At 43.7% G+C, this 23,860-nt stretch overlaps 1 protein-coding gene across 3 annotated transcripts in view; it reads right to left on the reverse strand.

Annotated features, from left to right (window-relative positions):
* Positions 1-15,991: 15,991 nt before the first annotated feature.
* GPATCH4 (G-patch domain containing 4) overlaps positions 15,992-23,860 on the reverse strand; it is a 62,544-nt gene continuing 54,675 nt past the window's right edge. For all 3 annotated transcript variants that reach the window (XM_086947647.1, XM_086947646.1, XM_086947648.1), the window contains exons 6-8: positions 20,896-20,999; positions 17,330-17,380; positions 15,992-16,653 (exon numbers count right to left, since the gene is read on the reverse strand). In XM_086947647.1, the coding sequence (XP_086803773.1) occupies positions 16,122-16,653; positions 17,330-17,380; positions 20,896-20,999 (687 nt within the window). In that variant the 3' untranslated portion in view covers positions 15,992-16,121. The remainder of the gene's footprint in view (positions 16,654-17,329; positions 17,381-20,895; positions 21,000-23,860) is intronic.

Genomic DNA, 23,860 nt, shown 5'->3' on the forward strand with positions numbered 1-23,860 from the left:
TGGCAAAGGTGTGTACACCTCCCTTTCTCACTTGGCTTTCACGCCGGTTCTCCCGCCCAAAGTGGGGACCAGTTGCTGGGAGCAGCAAATGGCCTGGGGAAGCTCACAAAGGCCGCAAGCCTTTGAAGCTTCCCCTTCGTGGACCCTGCCCATTATGGGGGAGGAGGCTTGGCACCTCACCCAAGGATGTGCATGGTTTCAGACCCCGAGAGAAGCAGGCTCTCGACCCAGGGGTCAAGAAACATGTCTGGTGGTGGCAGCTGTTGAGCAGCCACTCAGCCTGGACACTAGTGTTCGTTCATTTTGCAGGGGTTAATACTAAGATGCACTCGGTGTGCACTTTTCATTAAATCCCATACTGGCATCAGGGTGGGTTTAATGTGTTGTAAAGTTTGATAGCAAACGTCCCAGTTTTCAGTAAAGCCATTATAGTACTGTGGAGTTTGTGATAAAACTCCCAGCACCGTATACTCTTATTTGCATTACTGCACTTACAATGACTAAGAAATGGCTTATACACTGTAGAAGTACAGGGCTCATGCACCTGTACCCTCACAACTGGTTTGGTGCACCCAGCTAGAGGGGTGGCTGATATATGCCAAAGGGGATGATGGACGGAGCGTTTGAGCCAATCAAACACTCACCCCCAGTCAACTGATTTGGGTTTAATCCATTATCATTCTTTAGCTCACTCAACCACCCCAGTTCAGACATGGCCTTATGCAAATCAGTCTGACCCTGTGCCTCATGGGAACAGTCCAGCCCGAACTGCCAAGCCATGTCCTCCCTGGACCAGAAGCAAGCATCCTAAGACCGATTTCAGGTTCATAACCCTCATCAGCCAGGCTATCTTGAATCCAATGGCAAAGTGAGTAAGGTACCCACGTCTGGGCATACCCTGCCAACTTAGGACGAACAAAGCGATACTAAAGGGCGCAGGGTCAAGACTGATTTGCATATTAACCTCAGGCGCACGCATAACTGGCTGCAGGAGGTGAGAGATAGGGAACCGCCACACTGGTTCCTTTCCTTAGATGCCGAGAAGGCCTTTGACTCGGTGCATTGGCCGTTCCTAGAGGCCGTGCTGGAAAAATTCGGCCTCGGTCCAAAATTCCGTATGTGGATACGACTTCTATATACCAGCCCACGTGCCAGGGTGAGGGTCAATGGTAGGCTCTCTCGCGAAATTAATATCCAAAGAGGCACCCGACAGGGTTGCCCTCTATCGCCGCTTCTTTTCACATTAACAATTGAAGTGCTGGCGGCCAGGATTAGGCAAAACCACAGGATCTCAGGCTTCCGGGTCGCTGACACGGACGACACGCAGGAAAAACTATCCCTATACGCGGACGATGTCCTTTTATACATCACTGACCCGAAGACCACAGTGCCCGAATTGTTCAGAGAACTGGAGCGCTATGGCAGCTACTCCGGTTATGCCATTAACTGGCACAAATCTGTCCTCTTTGACCCCAGAGGAGTTGCAAGCGGGGAGGCGCTTCCGGATAGGCTGGTAGTATCTGAGGAAGGCTTTCAATACCTAGGAGTATACATCACGCTAGACAGGCAACTGTCGCGCCTCAATAATGTACAGAGAATACTCGTGAACTCCGCATCGGATATGGATCGCTGGCGACAGCTCCTCTTGACACTTCTGGGCAGAGCAGCGATGTATAAAATGATAGTACTACCCAAATACCTTTACGCCTTACAGAATGAATATTATCTGCTCCCAGACAGCATACTACGTAAAGTCCATGCAGACCTTCGAGCTTTTATATGGGTGGACAAACAGCCGAGAGTAGCGTTGACTACCCTCCAGCGCCATCAGTATAGTGGTGGAATCTCGCTCCCCAATCTTGAAGCCTACTACTGGGCGGAACATGCATCCCCCATTAACGACTGGCTCCATGCCCCGGCGGACCACCCCACGTATGCACTGGAACGGGCCAAACTATCCCCGCATGCTCTGCTAACATATTTATATGGCAGATCAGCAACGAAGTCGCTGCTCCCGGCCACGAACATCACACTCCGAGCCTGGAGAATGGCCACAAGACGCACAGGATGGGATAAACGGCCTACCAGGCAGACTCCGCTCTGGCACTGCAAGTTGCTCCCTGAGCTGTATAAACTTACCGGATTTAAGAGATGGGATGATATTGGGATATCCACGATAGGAGATGTAATCGCTAGAGGTGAATTGAAACCCTTCGCGACCTTACAGGCAGAATATGGTCTACATCGAACACAGTTTTATAAATACACCCAATTGCGACATGCGTGGAGGGCACAGGCCTTGATTTTAGAAGGCCTTCCAGAGTATGCCCCGCTGGAAGGTAGACTACTACAGGAACGGATACCGAATAAGGCTGTATCGCTCACATACAAAACACTTACCAACAACATGCTGGGGGACCTGGCGAATCTTAGAAACACCTGGGAGAAAGATGTAGGCACACTTGAGGATATCGATTGTGACACAGTTTTAATGCACCCCAGGGAGGTGGCTATTAAATCCTGGCTCCGTCTAATTCAATACAATGTGCTACACAGAACATACTTAGATAGGGTGAGATTGTTTAAAATGTGGAGAACCTTGGATGCCAAATGCCTAAGATGTCAGTGTGAGGGAGGGGATTTCTTTCATATACTGTGGACGTGTGATAGAATACAATCCTACTGGACCCTCATATTTACTGAACTTAAAGATGTCTTGTCTGTGCCGCTTGAACAGGAGCCCAAGCTGGCCGTCCTGGGAATGACTAATGATGTTGATCTCCCACGACCTCTGCTGGTGTTCTTGACCTTGGTGCTGGTAGTGGCAAAACGTGATATTGCAAAGTATTGGGGGGCAGGGAATGTCCCTACTGTGGAAGAGTGGAGGAGAGGGCTGGACCTATACATGGCAGCAGAGCGGGTGACATATAAAGCGAGAGGTTGTCCGAATAAGTTTAAAAAAGTCTGGCCGAAATGGAGACACTACCACGGGTTGGATGGAGGGCTGGGAGTAGGGGGCCCATGATCATGACTGCTGCTGTAGGGGGGGGGGGGGTCGAGAGGGGGCCGAGGTGAACGTCATGAGTTGAACCTGATGTAACAGAAACGCATTGATGGACGAGCATTTTTATACTAAATGTCTACCGGGCGGGGTGGGGGTTGGGGACTGAAGGAACTATATGGTGCCACTGCTACGACTGCGCAGTTAAGTTCTGAACAAGAGTTGTTAAGACGATTTTTCATGCATACTATGATGTTTGTTCTAGGGGAGGGGGGGGGAGATAACAGAAAATGCAGTTGCCTAGATGGCTCACATGAGTGCCTCCTCTATTAAGTTGTAGATATGTGGAGAGAATACCACTGATGTTGTCAGATTGATTTTTATTGTACGTCCTGGAGATGATCGGAGGGCTCCATGGTTTTATTCTGAAGTGTACTAATGTTTATTTTGAAACATGTATGTTAATGTGGATCTACTTCCATCTGAGCATCTGCAATAAAAATAATTTTTAAAAAAAGACTGATTTGCATATGGTAGTGTCCAAAATGGAATGGCATGGTGAGCAAAAAAACAATGGATTTAGGCCCAGATCTCTGTACTGGGGTGAATGAAAAACCTGTTCAACTGAGAATTCCATCTACTTGCAAAAAGATCCACCTAAAGTGGACCACCACAACCTAATTCCTGAAAAACTCTTTTTTCAACAGTCGCATGTATCGATGAAATTCCTTGAACGCCAATCTACAACATTCTTCTTCATTCCTGGAATATGGTCTGCTTGAACACTGAAATTCCTTTCCAGACAATAATCCCAAAAGATTTTTGCCTGGTCCGACAAACCCTTTGACTTCGGACCTCCCAACCTGTTCAAGTACCAGACAGCCAAAACATTATCCTTCAAAATGAAACACTTAATGGTCAAATCCCCCCACTGCCACTCTGATCCATGAACAGAATATCATCGAAAAAATATACACAAACTTGCACTTGTTCCTCGGCGAACTATCTGAAAGCCTTGACCACTTCTATAACCCATGGATCTCTTGTAATTCAAACCCAATCCCAATAAAACTGAGCAAGTCTGCTGCTCAGCTTTAAGGGGGTAACAAAAAGGTTTGCACTTATCGGTGGAGGCTCTGTCACATCTCTTCAACCTGGATTCTTTGTTTCTGGGGGGAAATGCTCTCACTCTGGTAGTATGGACGTCTTTGGAAAGGTCTACATCCACAGGAAAAGAACTCCATGTGATGCTTTGGTCCTGGCCAGGGACACGCCCTCTTATTCTCCTGGTCGCACCAAAAACAAAATCATTAAAAACCTTTTCAATGTGAGATTTCTGCAGTGAACAGAAAGCTTGTACAAACTTATATAAATCCTTAATGAAATAATCTCCAAACAGAAAACTATTAGCTGATGGACTATCTTCCTTACTAGTCAGAGCTACTAACTTTGGATTCATCCTCAAGAAAATGCTCTTACGCCGCATAAAAGACAAAGCCATATTAGCATTTCCAAACAAGCATACTGCTGATTGAATACATTGGGTTACCAAAAAGGTATACCCAAAATGTCACTGGGACCTGGGTGTTGAATATTACATTAATAAAGGGACCCAGCACAGAATGCTTAAGAAAGAAAGAATATTAAAGAAAAAGAGAACTTCGAAGAAAAATACATAAAGCATAGATTCACTGTTTAATCACAATGAATCGCAACAAAGGAAACTTAACATGTTCGTTCAATCATTAATTATTTGTTGCAAAAAAAACAACACAAAGAAGTGCCCCAGGAGGAGAGGAGAGGGGACGGTAGGGTCAGTGCAAAGATTGATGGGAATTTGAGGGAAAGTGACAGTCAAAACGACCTGATTCTCAAAATATATACAAATGCATTGGCTTGAACATAAAGCCACACTTGAAACATTAAATGTTAAATTCCTTCAAAGCCATCATAAAACAACCATTGTGAACATATTAGCACTGAGGTCGATGTTGGCGGGTAGGGTTATTGTCAACGTTTCGACCCCAAACACGTTCTAGGTAAACAGTATAACCTTAGCAGGGGGTCTTCTTCAGTAAAAAGGGGATGAGGGAGGGGCCGGGAGCCTGAGAACAAATTATAAATAATCAGTAGACGTGGTGGCTCAATGAGATCTCAATGAATGATAACAAATGTGCCAAAAGAAATTCAATAATTACCGTGATTGTCAGTATCACAGTTGATTATTCCATGGTGTTTGTGGGCGCATAGGCTCCAATAGCGAGAAGAGACAGCCAACTCGGGTCTCTGAATTAAATAAAACGAAAGAGAAAACGGAATCAGGGTCTCGGTATGATTTAACAAGCATTGGAAATGCAATAGGTCTCGCATTAGAAAAGTTGGAGCTATTGGTTTTGTAAATGACAATTTTTTTTAATGTGTTGGTCTTGAAAATAGCCAAATTAATAGCTTTGTCATTTACAATGCCAATACTTTAAACTTTTTCAAATGTGACACCTATAGCATTTGTAATGCAATAGGTCTTGCAATAGAAACGTTTGAGCTTTTGGTGTGGTAAATGTAAATATTTTTTAATTTTTGTTTGTTTTGCAAAATATAAAAGTATTAATTTTGTTATTTGAAATGCCAATAGTTATAAATTGTATTGGGTTGGATGATGGTCGTGGGGAGAAGGTGCAAGGAGCTAGGATTGCGTGTGCATGTTTGCAAGTGCGGAAAATCGTTTAGAGGGGTTGGGGAAGCAGGTAGAGAGCGTGAATGGCGACAGCCAAGTGTGGGCTTTTGCAGGGAAGGAAGTCGGCGGGGAAGGGGATCTCAGCAGTGGAGGCGGAAGCCTGTGATTGGGTGTGAGCAGTGGGTGAGCTAGGTGGTGGGATTTTGCAACTGGTTACATAAGGGAAACCTGTTTCTCGGTTCACTCTTGGCAATGTTTTTAGAGTACAGGGGTTTTCTTGAAGGCTTCATATTTGAAACAATTTCTTTCACTATATGTCCCTCAAAACAAACCACTAATGCTAAAAAATAAATAACTTTTTTAATTTTGAATGATCTTTCTCGTATGTTTACGTGACAACTGTTTCCTGATTTATGCGCAACATCTTTGTATGGCTCAGCTCTTGTTACGGTTCTTTTAACAAGCCAGATCCCATTCTGATACAATAAAAGCGGACGATATATAAAACAAAGGTCCTTTACCACAGAGTACCCTATTTAAACGCCTCAGCAAAAATGAGACCAAGGAAGATTGCATTAATATGGTCCGCTACTGTAACACTGAGCGCATGTGTTGATACACATCAGTTTTTTTTATATTACACATGACGATTCATAGAAAAATATTAAAAATAAATGCCTTATACTATCAATGTTTTCGTATATTTTAATGAGAAGCAGCTCTAATCGACATTAAGTATAGGTAAAAAACATCACTTGTGCTCGCAAAAGCTACATATAATATACAACTGTTTGTAATGCACGCCCGATGTGTATACTAGCAAATGAAGGTAACCTAAAATTCAAGTGTGATTTTAATGTAGACAGCAGACTAAACAGAGGCCATATAAAGTGTTTGAAGTATGCGCTCGCTTTGCATGTAAGTAGAAGGAGATGGCAGAAAAACAAATAGTGTGAATTGAATGGCACCAGCAAACAAGATTTGATTTGTGGTTTTGTAAAGCGCGCGTATGCCCATGGAAAAAGACAGTGTCCTGGTGTCACAAGAGCTGGATTTAGCGGGGTTGAAGAGCCATGTCTTGAGGTACAGTTCTTGATAGCAAGGGGAAGACGATTCCAATCTTTGGCAGCATGCCAGAGAGACTAGACAGCCTGTTTGTGACGGGCGCTTGCTTTTCATGCAAGTAGAGGGAGATAACAGCGGAAGGAATGATATAAAGTAACAGAACACACTAAAGAGAGGACATTCAAAGTGTTTATAATGCGCACGCGGTTTGCACCTAAGAAAACGAAGATATCAGCAAAAAAATAGTGTGAACTGAATATTTCACTCCTGTGATCGATGTGCTAGCAGGGGCTAGTGGTGGAGAGTGGGGAGAGAAGCTGAAGTTTCAGTAAGGGCGGTTGAGTTCAAATTTGGATGAGTGAGGGACGTGGGGAGGATCGCATGGCTCGGGAGGAGGCTAAAGTGGGATGGGTGCAGGGGGATTGTGTCCCGGACCGCGTGGTTCAATGGAAGTGAAGGAATGCGGGGTGTGTGGTAATCGGCAGTGTGCAGGAAGAACTGGGGGGGAAGGTGCTCGCATGAGTTGGGTAGTCGCATGCAAAAGCCATTCATCCTTCTGAGTCTGTTTCGGTTGGGGTACAGTTAAAAGAAAAACAAGTCAGATGGGGTGGGGGGCGGGGGAGAAGGAGAGTGAGCAGCTCGAGGGGCTATTGATGAGTTGTAAATGGTGGCGCCGTCGATAAGAAAGACTACTTGTGGCTGTGCCAAGGGGGCAAAAACTCAGACTGAACCTTCCACTTGTGCGGTACGAACAAAGCAAGAGGCAAACTGATGGTAGACCGAGGGCCATCGACAAGAAGGTGCATCCCTGCAGTGTAAAGTAGCTGTAAAAAACACGCAGCACATGTCGACCGGAGCTAAAAAGAAAAAACAAGTTAAACAAGGGTGAAATAAAGACTCGTATTTACTGATATGACCTTGTTGCCACTCATCATTTTACCCTTGAATTTAGCTGCACACACCTGATCTTCACACAGTAAAGATGTCAGACAGCCTCGGACTTTGGGCAACAATGGAAATGGAGGCGAGAGAGACAGAGCTTGGGAGATGTAAGGGAGAAAGCAGAGTGGGTTCGGTGGGTAGGCTCGGAGGGGGATATGCGCAGGAGAACACAAAGAGATGGACGATGGTACAAAAAGGAGCGAGAGGAAGAATGAGAAAGTATCAAAGGAAAGAAAATATTAGCACAAGGGGGTGTAGACTGAGGATAGAGGGACTGGCGGAGGCGCATTAACAAAAAGAAGAGAATGTGAGAGAAGAAGATAACAGGGTGAGCGGAAAGAAGCAAAGAAGATTGCGAAAGAATCAGGCTGTAAAAGCTGTTGGCATTACTGTGGGGAGAGGGGAAGGGGGGAGGGGGGAGGATTAACGCGAGACACGGCCTGGCGGCCGTAAAAGTACGGCCGGCCGGCCGTAAATAATTAGGGGAGGAGCTGGGGAACAGATGGCTGGCTTGGACGTGCCCGCGCTTTATGTCAATGCGCTTGCGCATTGAGCTTGCTTTTCACGGGCACTGGATGAAATCGGCAGTTTGGTTAACCTCTGCATAAGCCCCTATATTCTCGCAAGCTCAATGTGCAAGGGCATTGACAGGCGAGACCTAAAAAAAAATAGGCAATGTCAGTAGCAAGGGAACAAGTGGATACTCACTGATCTCTATGGGCGTAACAATCGCCAGTCGTTTGTAAATGGGGCGCAGCCAGGGATCGGTCAGCCTGCCACGGGGTCTGAAATGCAAAGACAGGACCAACATTTAATTTAAAACTACCCGCGGTTGTGAAACAGCACTGTGAAGTGTGAAGGGAGCCAGACATCAGTTGCTCACCAGAAATCTAGATCCGTTGTTGTTTCCGAAGTCCTCAATAATGAGGTGCGGACAGAAGGGATTATAGATAAGACCGGCCGGTGGCAGCTAGGCGCGTGCACGCCACGTCACGCTCGATGCATGACATCGACGGAGATACGCGGCAGGGAGAAGTGGATGCACGTCGATCCCGATGAAGATCGGGTCGATGTTGTTACTATGGTGATGGTAAACATCAAGGGTCAGGAAATTACAAAACAGACCTGTGATGGACGGGAAAGTATATTATACTGTATAAGACACCCGAAATGATAAATTAGACAAAAACAGATTGCCGAACTGGTGCCGAGGTGGAATTGGAAACAGAACTAGCTTTGGAAAAACGTCAGTACAGGGCCATTATAGTGAACCAAATCTACAACGTAGAAATGCCCCGTGTGGGCAAGGCACATGGAATTGTGAATATTACAACTGTTTGACTAAGTGTTACTAAGTCATGGGGAAATCCATATGCTCATAGGTGCACCTCTCGCATAGGAGGGTGAAGAGCTTAAAAAAGGGGGGCATATTAATAGACTTGGTAGGCGAGTACCTCTCATCGCAGGAGGGTAAAGCGTCTATTCCAACTGGAAATAATCACATTCAATGACAATCTGTAGGACCCTAGTATAACAAATTGGAGAAGGACAGAGTGTCAAATTCTAAGTACAGAGACAGACAAGATTGGAAGATTTATGGGCACAGTGTCGCCAGTTGGACATGGCTGCTGTCCATTTCATTCAGCCCGTTTTTTATCGAATCAAAAAGGGACATCCATTTGGACACCCTGGTGTTCAGTATTAGTTGGATGTCGCCACCCCTGGGACCCAAAGTGGCCTTTTCGAGCACAAGCCAGCGGAGGGATTCGGGGGCATGTCCCAATCTCCTGAAGTGTTCTACTAGTGGTGCTCCCACCGGATCCCAATACAATGCTGTAGTATACTCGTCTTGATTTTTTGCTGAGGTTGGCCAATGTATATCAGGCTACACGGACATATGATACCATAAATTACATTGCACATGTTGCAGTTTGTAAAAAGATTGAGGGTTATCTTCAGATGTTTGTACTCAAGTTTGTATGGCCATACCATATGCTTTACAGTGTCCCAGATGGATGGTATCGTTGTTGGCTCTGGAGTGATCAAACTATGTGATCACAAATGCTTTTCGCCTACTTATATGAATGTATGGGTGGTGCCTCCTGGTCTATGTCGTCCGACACAAGACTCCAATGTTTGTTTATGACCTTTCTTATGGCGTTGCTTCAGGTTGAAAACGTCCTTACACAGATCATTCTTTGATTGGTGGGGTCATTCCGTTCTTTAGGTTGTAACAGAGTTTCTCGGGGGCTAAACCAAGCGCGTTTCGTTGCCTTCTTGACAACCTCGCAAGATAGCCGCGTTCAATCAAAAGGTTTGCGAGATCTTCAGACTCTGTCATGAAGTTACATTGGCACAAATCCTCTACATCAATACTCTTATCCAAAACACAGGCTTCCTCAGTCATGTCAAACCTTTTTGTTACTGGACCGATCACATTGAGCTATCAATCCAGACAGGACTGGAGACCCCTATTCAATCCCTCCGTACGGTTTCTACTCTATATGGCTATAAAGGCCACCATCTTAGCATCGAATTCAGAAGGAACCCCAATCCTATTGCATAATTAAATTCTTTTGCACTCCGACCATGGTCTTATTTTAATCTCTTTAGGAATCTCCCTACTAATCCAGTATATAACATATTCAGCAACATGATCTGATAGAAGCTATTCTGGAGGAAGTGGTCAAACATACACTGCCCCCAAGGATCAGTTAAAACATCCTGTTCCTTTCCTCTGTCAGACTCGCTCCAAACTTTTTTTACACTGTGGGGCCAAATCCTGATAATCGTTATCAAAACAGAGGAACAGCTGATCTCAATTTCAGCACTTCCTGAAGAATCCTCACAGGCAACAGTTTTGTGTTTATGCTCTTTTTCTCTACTCTGCTTCCTCATCAGGCCTCTATCTTGTCCATCTTGTGTGACCTCAGCATCGCACAATCAGTGCGACCACAGAAATCCTTGTCAGCCTTAGTAGATTTCCTCCTCTTTGCATTACCATATGAATTATTAATATGGGCTCTTGTAGGTAACTTTACCCCAGCTCGTGTTTTTAACTTAAGACTCATCTGCTGACCAAAAACCTCTTCCTCAGAGGCTAGTTTTTTTTTTTACAAACATGTTTACTTATTCTCCATTCTATTGGATATTTCAGTTGAAATTCTTTCAAGTTCCTTATTAAACCTAGTCTATATATTTGTCTCCTGAGAAAATGTTCCTGATTTCATTAACAAACAGCCTAGAAATACTGAACAGATAAAAACAATCTACCAAAGGTGTACGTTTCCAAAATAGAAAAACCCAGAATTATTATTGATCTAAACTTCCTCACAGAACTGAGTAGCCAACTGTCAAAACACCATTAATCTTTCATATCCAACTAAACAGCATTCAAACAGTCAAACCACACAGACCAAACTAAAATGGCTGCCCAACTGCTAGACTACATAGGTCAATCTAAAATGGCTGCCTCAGTTTGCATGTACAAACCAAAGAAGTGTTGCCCACAAGCAGGAGACCTGATCTAGCTTCCCAATCCGAATGCCACGCTTGTGCAGTAGAATAGACTCTGCTAATGGCAGCCAAAATCTGTGTGTGCCGGAGCCTTCATCGCTACTAACGGCCATTAGAAAATGTGCATTCCTGTGCACCAACTCCAAGCATTCGGGTAAGCCAGCAGACTACATACAGCCTGTTCTTGAACTACAAAGATTTGCCCACCAGCCACTGAAAACGCCATCCCAGCATCACAGGAATTCTGCGACGCCCTCGCTGACCATTTCCACAAGATAGCAACCATCTATAAATACTTAAACCCCCAAAGCACCAGCCTCCTCAGCCATCAGCTGACCCCAACTCACCGCATGGAAACAACTCAGCACACCAGACACATCCAAGCTAATAAACAATACACTCAGGAGCACCCACCAACCCCTGCTTCAACCTCGGCAGAGACCAGATAAGCAGCCAATTCACCACCACACTCAACACCTCCTAAATCATAGCCACCTTCTCAGATGCCTGGACATGTCGAGGTCAGACCACTCCTCAAGGAACCCTCAGCAGACCTCAGAGAGCTCTAAACCAACAACCAATCTCACTGCTCACCTTCCCCGCCAAAGTCCTGGAGAAGGCCCACCACCTCTAACTCACCAAACACCTGGAGAGAAACAACCTTCTTGACCCTTCACAGTCAGGTTTACGAACCAACCACTGACACAGCCCTGATCACCGCAACGGACGACATTCGCATCCTAATGGACAGAGAAGAATCAGCCACCCTGATCCTGCTTGACCTCTCAGCAGCCTTCCACACGGTCTACCACATTCTCCTCAATCACCTAGTACAGATCAGCATCACAGACGACGCTCTCAAATGGATGACATCCTTCCTCATGGGATGCACTAAGAAAGTCAAACCGCCTCCTTTCACATTACCGGCCAAACAACATTTGTGCGTACCATAAGATTTATCCCTCAGCCCTACCCTCTTCAACATCTACATGGCAACACTTGTGGACTTCCTCAGATCTCACTACATCAAAATTTCCTACACCTGTGACACCTAGCTTGTCCTGCCTACATGAACCACCGACTACACTTCCACCAGCCACACAGGAACATATGTTCAGCGCACCTCGCAGATAATGTGCGCATTTGTCACAGCCACACCAGAGGATGCTTCTTCTCCTACCTCGCTGCCAAAACACGCAATACCCTACCCCTCCATACTGCACCATCTCGGACCCAGTTCAGGAAGAGACTCGACTGAGACCAGCAGCAAACGCGTGGAGACCCTAACCTGACAGACTGAAAGATTTTTAAATTAAATAGTTTCAACAATCTTCAACTCTCCAGTGAATCCAGTTCAAGGGAATTTTCAGGCGTAGTCCTAAACAGAAAATTAAACCTATCCTACATAACAATCACGCATCATCTCTTAAACATTTAAAATACTCATTCTTTTCCACCCCTTACGCTCGACTTAACTCAAACTTCAATCGCATAACACTACTGATCTGCATGAGCAGCATAATAAAAGAAGGAATAGGTTTGGCGATGCTGGGTTTTATTGTTTATGGAATGTTGTTGAGTTCTGTGTTCCTAAGCTTTAAAGAGGCTGCTGGGTGTGGCAGCGATAAAGAATCATTACATAATATTGGCCTTCGGGTCTTGACAAACTCCACCAGCGGCATCACAAATAAATGTAGGACTGGGTCTGGTTACCTTGGATTCTAACCTCCTTGGTAACTCTCTCTCGTTCTTCCTTTTTCTCAGAGAATTGCTAAAAGACATCACCAGCACTCTCAAACATTTTTCCATTTCTCCAAAAATGGAAGCTGTAGGAAGCTGATTCTAAATAGACTTTACCAAAGAAAGTTATAGTGTGCTCCAGTGGATCCCCAAGGCTTACAGAGGTAAGATTAGATATTACTTTACTCTCTATTTTCGGTGGTATTTGGGGGCAGTAAGGCTTATCAGAGGGTAGCGTTAAACATGTATTGTACACATTTAGGCAAGAAATGATTTCACACAATAAGACTGAACTCTGACCAATTGTTTTGTACAAACATATTTCTTAGTTGTATGTCATTTTTAGAACCAAGCAGAACTTGGTGCAGTTAATAAAATAGTACTTTTCAAAAATAATACAGTTGTATTCAATTGAATGCAGTTAGCTTTGTTAAAGGTAGGTCAAATGTTCAGAAATAGTTAAAATTACTTTGGAGTCACTTTGTAATTACTTTTTAGATTACTTTTACTACTCAGTGTGGTATGCATAGATATCACACTGGGACATTTCCTAGATAAAAGGTAGGTAAAACAGTTTTCATAAAAACAGTTTTAGGTTTTCATACAAACACCCTCAACACTTAGAAGTTTCTTAGAGGGAACCAGGCAATGACATTCTATGGAGGAAAATTAGGTTATTGGTTTGCAGGCAAGTAAACTGTCTTTGGTGTTGAGTTTGTGGGGTTAGAACAAGGGTTCCCAAAGGGTCAAGGATGCATTCAAAAGCACCCTCAGCAGCACTAGGGTGGCCGGGTGCGGAGGGCTGAGGCCCAATGTTATCCAATAGGGGGCAGATGGCCTCCAGTTGGTGGCTGCTCACGGGCAAGCCATTTGGATGTGGGAGCAAAGCTTCTAGGGTTTAGCTCAGGGCAAAGGGGGATCCAAGATGGCACCAAAAGTGCACCCACAGTGGCACAGGGCAGTTGCAGGGTGCTGAATCGACATTGGGAGCCCTGTTAGTTTCAATGGAGAAGCTCCAGTCAGAACAAACACTGCAGGCTCAGGCACGAAGATCTTCTAGAGGAGACCACCGGTTAGAGAGGTAAGTTGGACTGTTGTGGGATGCTGGAACCCCAATGGGCCACCCAAGGCCGTGGGGTGTCGGGTGCAGGGGTGTCTTTTGGCGTCGGGTATTCCTTACTGGCTCCGGTCGAGGGGATATCCAGATAGGGGCTGCAGGCATAGTTGGGAGACTTGAGGTAGCTTAGGAATCAAAAGAACCCAGGTCAGGATTGCCGGGGACACCTCCTTGTGGTTTTGGGCCACTCAAACTCGGGCCGTGGGTGTGGAGTGCATATCGCGGATTTGGCCAGATCCAGAGTCTGTTGGGAGAGCAAATACAGTGCTCACGAGACACCAAGTCTTTTTAGTGAAGGCTGGGAGGTCCTCCGGGTTCTGGGGAGCTGCAGGACGAACCAGCATTCCAAAGGAGCAGGTTGAGGTAGGGACAGGCTGGTAGGGCTGAGACCAAGTCAGTTGGTGTCGTCCTCTTCTGCCTTCAGCACTGCTCTTCGGTTCTTCTTGTCTGAGGCAAGGTTCGAGGTTACCCCCAAATACAAAATGTAGGGGCATTTCAGGTATGTACAGGTTGCGACCAATTGACCCCTTCCTTGGGGTGGGTACACCCCTATTCCACCCTCCAGAGGGGTGGCATGAGCCTCACTCTGGTTGGCTGGGTCCCCCATCTTCAAGATGGCAGGAACAGAGTTGTGCTTCGCCTCCCCCACCTGAGGGCTAGGGTTGGCAAAGGTGGACACATCTCTCCTCCTAGCTTGGTTTTCCTGCAGATTCTCCCACCCAAAGTGGGGGTCAGAACCGGTGGGGGCTAGTTGCTGCGAGCAGCAAATGGCTGAGTCAGCTCACATAGGCTTGCAAGCCTTAGAAGCTTCCACATCGTGGACCCTGCCCATCCTGGGAGAGGAGGCTTGGCACCTCTGCCCAGGGTGTGCTGTGTTTCAGGACCACAGGAGCGGGAGGCTCTCGACCCAGGGGTCCAGAAACATGTCTGGGGGTGGCAGCTGGCGAGCAGCCAGGACACTAGTGTTAGGTAATTTTTCAGGGGCATCTCTAAGATGCCCTCAAAGTGCATTTTGCATTAAATCCCACACTGGCATCAGTGTGGGTTTAATGTTCTGAGAAGTTTGATATCAAACTTTCAAGATTTCAGTAAAGCCATTATGGTGCTGTGGAGTTCGTAATGACAAACTCCCTGTTCACATACTTTTTATGGCTTTACCACTTACAGTTTCTAAGAATAGACTTAGACAATGCAGGGGTACAGGGCTCATGCACCCGTACCCTCAACAGTGGTCTAGTGCACCCAGCTAGAGGATTGGCTTACATATGCTATTTGCAGTGGATTGTATGTATGGCACACAGGGAAATGTGCCATGTTGACTCTTCATTTTGCTGTGCACCAAAACACGAAGCCTGCAATGGCAGTGTGTGCGCTTAGGCACAGCGCCTCTAAGGGTGGCACAATATGTGCTACAGTCCTTAGACGCCTTCCATGGTCACAGTGCCATCATTACCCATGGTACCTTTTACAAGGAACTTGCATGTGTCCAGAGAGTTGACAATTGGGTGTGCAACAGTACAGTTTTAGGGAAAGAATATAGACCCGGGTACCTGGTTTCCAGGAACCCAGGGCACACTTAGTCAAAGAGCATCAACATCAGGCAAAAAGTGGGGGTCAACCATGAAAAAAGGTTCACTTTCCTACAGCAGCAATCCTCCATTTTGAGCTGAGTGGCTGTAGGATTTTTGTTAAATAAGCTAAAGTGAATTGCTTAGAAGATGAAGAGTTGAGAATGCCAGGACTTTACAGGACTGGTGTGTTTTACAAGTGAGGCCAACAGACTATGTACCTCTTTTGGTTTGAACTTGCCTGAATAAAGGAATTGGAATTTACAATAGTCTCCAAATAGCTGTTCTCTAATTCAATGAAAACTAAGCGTCACATACCATACAGTTCAAGATAAAAGAGGCTACCCAAAGAAGACATGAGGTCAGAATTAAGCTCCAAAGCTATATCATCAAAAGTAAGTTTAATATCAACGTGGTGCTCGAATATTCAGTAGCAGGAGATATAGATAATAAATTAGAACTCCAATTGTTTAAAAACAGTTTAAGGAGGTACGTTTATCAGTTTGAGTCTTCCTGCAACTTCTTTTTTTTCTTTTTCTTCTTGCACTTTTTCACTATGATTTCTTCGCAGTCTTCTGATAAGTCTTTAAGCTTCTCCTTTTTTTCCTTCTTTTTTCTCTTTTTTGATTTTACCTGGTTTTCAACTTGCAGCTCTGGGGCATTATATTCTTCCTCCATGGGCTCCTCTAATGGATGCCTTATTTCTGTGTTGGTTTGTTCAATTACTTCACTAAACAAATGTTTTGCTTTCCTCTTGCGTTTCTTCTTTAAATTTGGAGAATGTACATCCACAGCAGTGTCTGCCTCAGAGATGTCTAAAGGACAAGCATTCATTTGAGACTTCGATTTTTTCGATTTCTTTTTCTTTTTAGAACCTTCTGAACAAAGTGCCTCTTCTGATACTTTACTGGGGGGCTTTTCACTGGGGACGTATTTCTGATCCTTCTTTCCATATTTTGCTAGAAACTCCCTTTCCTGCTCCTCCAGTCGGGCAAGTTTGGCACTCATCGTTAGGCCATGTCGTGCTCCCCTACACACAATGGAGAAAAAAACAAACAATTTTTTTACTGTCTTACAAATATGGTATAGTGCTGAATGTTTTGATGCAAGTAGTACTTTCATGAGCATACAAATTACTGGTTCTTGGGAGGGAATAATATTGAGCCAATTTGCATTTTTTAATTTGTTAACACCTTGATTTCCAGGAAAAGACTGATTTCCTGAAGATGTAATGCCCCTTCACCCCAAGGATTCCAAAAATCACCTCAGCTGACTGGGAGTGTAGTGGTGTAAATAAACCATGGAAGATTTCTACTGGAGCAGTTTTACTTTATTACAACATTGGCGAAGACCCTTTCAACTGTAGGAATTCTCCTTTCAGAGAAATACTTAAAAACCATAGTTTTTCATCTCATTTGGCAATTAGGGCCAAATGAAACCTGCACAACTCAACCCATATTCATACATTTGTGAATTCTAGCATAGTATCTGCATCCGCAAACATACTTTAAGCATGTAAAATACTGTAGTCCAGAGTGTGCCAATTTACAGACTGAGAATTTACATGCACAAAGTGTAAAGGCTACACACCTATATGCTCAAAATACTCCCTGAATCAGGGGTGGACATTCAAGGGTTTTGGTCATGGTTGCCTTTCAAACATTCTGGTGCTATGTAATAAGTTGTAAAATAAAGGTAGAGCTTACTTGTGGGCAGTGCGACCGCCACAGGCTCGGACTAGCTCATCATCAGTAATCCTGTTGAAACAGAAAGGTTTAATGACTAACATGACAGGCCTGAAACTTAACGTGCAACTCTAACAACTACAGAAGAAGTAAGAAGCAAAAATAGTTATATGGTACTCGGGCACTATTGTTGGAGGAAGAACAGAAGGATAACCAAAATTACGGGTTTGTGTTTTGCATGCCGTGGGTGTCTAGAACACTTTAATATCATTGTTCCTTCTCATACGATTGTGGTCTAATCTGAAGCGCTCTAGTTTCTTTGAACACATTTAAGTTTTATTTAAAATATAGACAGTACACACTAGATCTTATCTAAAAAAAAAACAATAGATATTGAATGCCATAGGATACATAAATAGTAAGTTCATACCCAGCCAGTGACCAAAATGTTGCCTGCCTCTACATATGCTTATCAACAAATATAACTATTTTTACATTTTAACATAGGCATTCTGGACTTGTATGAAAGGGTAATACCTCACAATTATATTGACCCCTTGTAACAAACACAAAAGATTTGATCTTAGAGAATAAAATGGGAAGACAAGGTAGGCTCCCCGATTGGAGAAACGGCAGTATGGTGCCCCAACATATCGCAATTTCAACTACAGTGCGTATCATACAGCTGAAATACTTTCACATCACTTATTTTACCTTATAAAATACAATGTATGCCTTAGTTAAAGGTTGTAGGAAACAAGTGTTGATTTCTAGGGCAAATGCACAGCCGTTTTGATTTGTGTTTGTCGAACAGTTTAATTGTATTTATTGGTGCTCCAAAGGTGGCGTTGAGAGTCCCACGACGTCTGAATTACGTGAATTGAAAGTGAGGCTAGTGGATCACTAGTTTCATCCCTTTAGGCACACATCATAGTCGTCTTTTTGGTAAAAAAGGCTTCCACTCAGTATTTAAGTAGGTTCATTGTGTTTCTTTATTCATTTATATGGATTTTCCTTCTGTTTGTTTTTAATCACGGTTTTGGATTTTAACATCTTGGGTCAATGGTGGGAGCATTTTGGTGCCACAAGACGGTGAGAAGAATCTGTGCTCATTCAAGTGACAGCTGATACTCTTCCCTTCTGTATCATGATAAAGGTTAAAAATGTTTACTACATAAGCGTATGGTCTTTATTTGGTATAAAAATTAATATTTTAAAGAGGATGCCTATTGTTGACAGTTGGGGGGTGTAGCCATTTTCATTAGCACTGTAAAATATGGATACTGAGGTAAAGAGTTTAAGTGACAACTCATGAGTGCAATCCATTTTCGTATTAGTTTGTTTATTTTCTTCCCTTCTTTCCATATAGCTTATATAGAACTACTGTTAAAATGGTGCATACAATTTCTAGGCAGTGTGGGAGTTAAGTGGTTATTGCACCTGCATAATTTTTTCAAACTTCAGGTTAACTACCTACATGTTAGTAAGAGTGGAGTTTTGCTGTAGAACTGTATTTAGAATGGGGGGGGGCGGTTTGGAGGGTACTTTTCACTTCAACATAAGTTAGCATTATTAAAACATGATGTTGGAGTTGAAGGAAAAGGTTTTGGAACAACTACCCATCGCCGATAAAGTATTACTTTGAGGAAGACACTGAACTTGAGGACGATAATTTGGCACCAGTTTACAAAAGCAATTAGCACTTGGGCAGTGAATGTGGTTCTGTAGTGGTGTAAGTTCTTTACTAGAGACAACACACAGGGGAAACAAATTTGCATTATGTTATTGTTCCGAAAGTTAGTTTCCACTTATAAATTCAGAAAATTACAGGAGGAAATGAAGGATCATCTAATAAATAGAACTAATGACATGAAAGCTAGAAAAAAACCTGAGTATGTAAAAGCCACTTCCGGACAAGGCTGGTATGTAAAAGCCACTTACGGACAAGGTTAGTCAAATTGTGAAAAGGATGGAGATCACTTGAAAATACATGAAAGTATTCAATCAATAGGACAACATTGAAATAAGTCCTGTAAATGTAGTATCAGAAAATGGGGACCTATAACCCGGGAGGAACATGGACAAACAAGAAAAGAGGATTCAGCAAGAACAGATAAGGTACTAGCTTCAGTGAAGTTTTATTGCTTGGTAGCACAAGGTATTCTCCTTTGCCAGTAATTGTCCTTCACTTAGTGTGTTGCATTAGTGATGCAAGAAATTGGAACATTTCTAGAGCATTTGTATGAGGAAGTAAAATCAAAAAGTGACAGAATGGTGTGGAAGTCTAGTGTTGTGTGTGAATAAATTGACTCATGCTCCGATTACACAACAGGTGAAAAAATGTAAGAAATTAAACAGTTTGGAGCTGGACAAAGCTTTTTCCAAATCCACTATACTATTTTTGTGGTCAAATTCCTGTTCACAGAATTTTTAAAGCAGACATACTATTTAAGGGTCGAAAGGCAGCTGGAATGCTTTATGTGGGGAGTCATGGCAAATATTGGTTAGGATGTAGAGAACAAAGAGAATGTTTGCAGAGGTAGAAGATGTTGGATATTTTAGGCAGATATACTGTTGCAGCATACATGACTGCGTAGGAAACTACGAAGTGTGGAGGAGAGTTTTGGGAACTTTGAGTGAGGCAGGTCTGGAAGAGTCAGTGTTGAAAATTGAAAGTATTTATCTGGGGAAGAGGTAAAACCTAAGATGAAGTTGGTGAACGGTACATAGAACAGGCACCTAATCTGAAAAACAAAGAGCAGTTAAACTTGTTTCTAGGGACAATGAATATTATGCCATGTTTGTGAATCACCTCTGGTGACGATAGAAGCTTAAGGGAGATCATGAAGAAAATTGTAAATTATATGCAGTGATGCATTTGAACAAATCAAGTTAAGTATTGTGAATTTTGTTGTGCTGAAACCATACAATGTGATGAACTGAATGGTTGTCACTGTCAGCGCATATGGCTCCTCCAGGTACTATTTTTTCATTGTATTTTATATATTTATTAAACGCACTCATACAGTACAGGTGTCTGCATTTCCACCCCACCCTCCCTCACTGTCACACCCCCACCAACCACTCACACTGTCGCTGTTTCTTTGTTTCATCCCTCCAACCCATTCAATGCCCCCTACCCCCGTTGGCTGTTTGATCATTAAAAAAACGGCGCAACCTATTAGGCTTGCCAATGCTTGTTCAAAATGCACTCGCATAACAATTTTGCTTTTTGTTTACAGGTCCAAGATTGGTGTCTGCCGTATTAGAACCATGCATAAGAAAAGTGGATGCATCCTGTCAATTGCGCACTCGTGTGATGTCCTCACAGTGGGTCACTGTAGCATCAGGATGTATGTTAGCATACACATCATTACACTTTTAGCTTTTATTTCTGATGCTACACAGCATCTGCAAAATGTATTTGCACTGCCAATGGGTCTTCCGAAGTAGACAAACAGCAAAACCTATTGGGTTTGCCAATGCTTGCCTTGGAATCCTCCTAGTCTCAAAGCAACTTGGAAATGGTATTCCTAATGCCTCTTAACCATGCCTACCTACACATCCCCTCTTAGCTTTTCACTTACTTGTTGGCAGACGACAGGTCTAGCTTCTCATCTTCATCTTCACTGCTGTCAGACGACGATGGCTTTTCTGCAGGCTCTTCACCCCCTGACAGCAATGTTGCAGACTTCAAATAAGACAAGACAGATTAGGAAGCAGCACCTCTCAAAAACTTATAATCGAATGTAAACAGTGCAAAAGATTAGTGTCACTACGCAGAGTAAGCTCCATTTTTGGAACATGTCCTTTTGACAGAAAAGACACAAAAACTGCTCTGATCTTATTTCATAACAAGATATGCTGTGCCATGATAGTGGACTTATTTGTCATGGCCGATCTACAAGAAATCGGAGTCAGACTTAATGGATATCAAGACTTCAAGTGTTCACAGACATTTCTGACATTACAGACAAAGAAGACAATATTTGACAGATTCCGTGATACACAGCTGTTTAAACTACTGTCAATCTCTGTAAGGCAACCAATTTTCAGGCATTTTGCCTAGCTACAAATAAAGCTATGGCGGATAGAAAATTATTCTTGCCAACTAATCCCAGCGGTTACCACATAGCGCATCCTAGCTCACTTAACAGCTCTAAGGGTAAACTGCCTTCTTCCATTTCTAGCCCCACAGCTCATGCACAAGCGACTTTCTAGATAACTTACTTTAACTACCCTCCACCTCCTCGCATCCCAAGTTTGATGGCCTATGCCTCGAATTGCAGTAATTCTGGACTGAATTTATGCTTCCTGGCACTACTCTACGAAAATTAAATCCAAAGAAGGGCATTTCCCCATTGTAGAATCAATCCCAGAGAACAAATCGACTTAAGTGTATTGCTCGTATGAAATGTGTCTAATGTTTGCATCTTTTATGGTTTGTTTTTATAAACTGAATAAAGATTTTGATGAGGATGATTGCTTTAAATATCAAAGATTGCAAATTCGAATTTATCCAAGCTTGAATGTGCACAATCAATTAAGCCACCGACGACAGCAGAATGCTATTCCACACAAAGCACTGGACTGCATCAATGCTGTGCCAGACTCACCTATTCCTCACTCCACAAAAAGATACCATGTCATCAACCTCTTTTTCAGCAAACAAATACATAAGATCCAACAGCTTGCCAACAATTATAAGCCTGCTTCTTCTGTCACACCCATCCTTCTCACAGAATCCGACAATTGGCAGTCTTCAAAGCCCTATTCCTTCCAGATCTGGCTGACATACTCATCTTTGAAACTCATTCTTATGAAGATGATGTTTTACTATCATCCTTCATCAAAGCTCTGAGGAAGCGCTCTTACCCCATTCTCCATGCCGCCCTCGCTCAATGCATTTGCCCAGAAGCTCTCTATCTAAATTTTCTAAATCCTAAAGAAACCTGCACTAGACCCAGATGAGCTTACCAACTACAGTCTTCTCACCGAACATTCATCGTCAAGATCACCGAAAAGCACTCTAAGTTCAACCCTAAGATCATATCCATGGTACCCATCTCCTGCCCAACTGATAGTCTTCAAATCACACGGCTGCACAGAGACTTGGACCAGAACGCAGATTATGACGACCAATGCCCACTGATATTCCTGGACCTCTCAGCTGCTTCCGATACAGTTGCCTATCTCACCCTCATACCCACCCTGAGTCGCAAGTGGGATTTATGGGCGATGTCCTGCACTGGCTCTCTTACAATCTTTCCAGTCTACACCAGTTTGTTCACATGGGAACCTCCAAGCCACAAAGGATCCCTCTCACAAGAGGAGTACCCCAGGGTTCCACACTGCCTCCTATCATCGTCAACCTCTACATAGAGTTGCTTAGTGCTCTACTCACAGATAACAAGCATCAAGATACACCAATATGCAATTTAGGTATAATTCTACTTGAAAGCTCATCTACTTCAGACATCCAACATCTTAAACACCTTTTGCACATCATACAGACCTGAATGTACAGTGCCCACCTGAAGCTCAACCCAACCATGACAGAACTATTATTTGCATGCCCAATGACATGAACCTTTAGGTTTTCAAATCCGAACTCACTTGGATTCACCCTGGACACCAACCTGTCCCTTAAAGAACACACAGCCAAAACAAAACTAAGACTGCCTGGTACTAGCTATATCTTTTAAAGAAAACCAAGACACTTCTTCCAAAAGCCAGGGCCTCCCAGACTCCACACTGGCACCCCCACACGCTGCAGCATGTCTCATCCAGGGTCTGAAGAAGTATCATATCACATCACCCCACCCTGATGGAACTCCATTCGCTTCCGCTGCCAGCCCGCACCACCTTCAACATGAGCATCATCATTTACAAAGCCATCACAATCAGCCCCCCTGCGCATGTTGCAGACAAACCCATCATCTCTAGTGGGTGGTTCTTAAGACTGCAGCAGCCAGGACACCATCGGATTGCAGACAAAAATATGTAAAAAAATAAATAAATAAAAAAAGTAGTAATGAGGCAACAGCCTTGTCCCCATTGATGCACACAGGATCTGGAATATCCCTGTATCCCATCTAGACCACTAACGCTGCTCCAAAATAGGGAAGAGTAGTAGACTTCCCTCTTTAATACCACTACATCACAACGCAGTAACTGTCCACAAAACAGTTTCCCTGTCTATATTACTCACAGACTTTAAGCTTGCTTTTGACCATGTACAGTAGTCCGTTGCCTTTTAGCTAGTTTTGTACTATAGTAATACGAACAATAGTTACTTACCTGTAATCTGTGGTTCTCCAGTATTGGTGTCTTTCATAGATTCACATGCCTGAATCATTCCCCGTCGTCGGAGTGGGAGCCCACGGTACATAAAAAAGTAGTGAAATATACCCTTAGTACATAAGAGATAACAATATACCCAACCAGGAAGTAAAGTAGCCCTAGCTACAGTAAAAGAAACTTCCACATTAGAACCTGTCCATGTCATTATGTATGGACCAAACTGCAGCCAATCAGGCCACAGCTCCCACC

The sequence above is a fragment of the Lissotriton vulgaris genome, chromosome 12 (assembly GCF_964263255.1).
Source record: "Lissotriton vulgaris chromosome 12, aLisVul1.2, whole genome shotgun sequence".
Taxonomy (NCBI): domain Eukaryota; kingdom Metazoa; phylum Chordata; class Amphibia; order Caudata; family Salamandridae; genus Lissotriton; species Lissotriton vulgaris.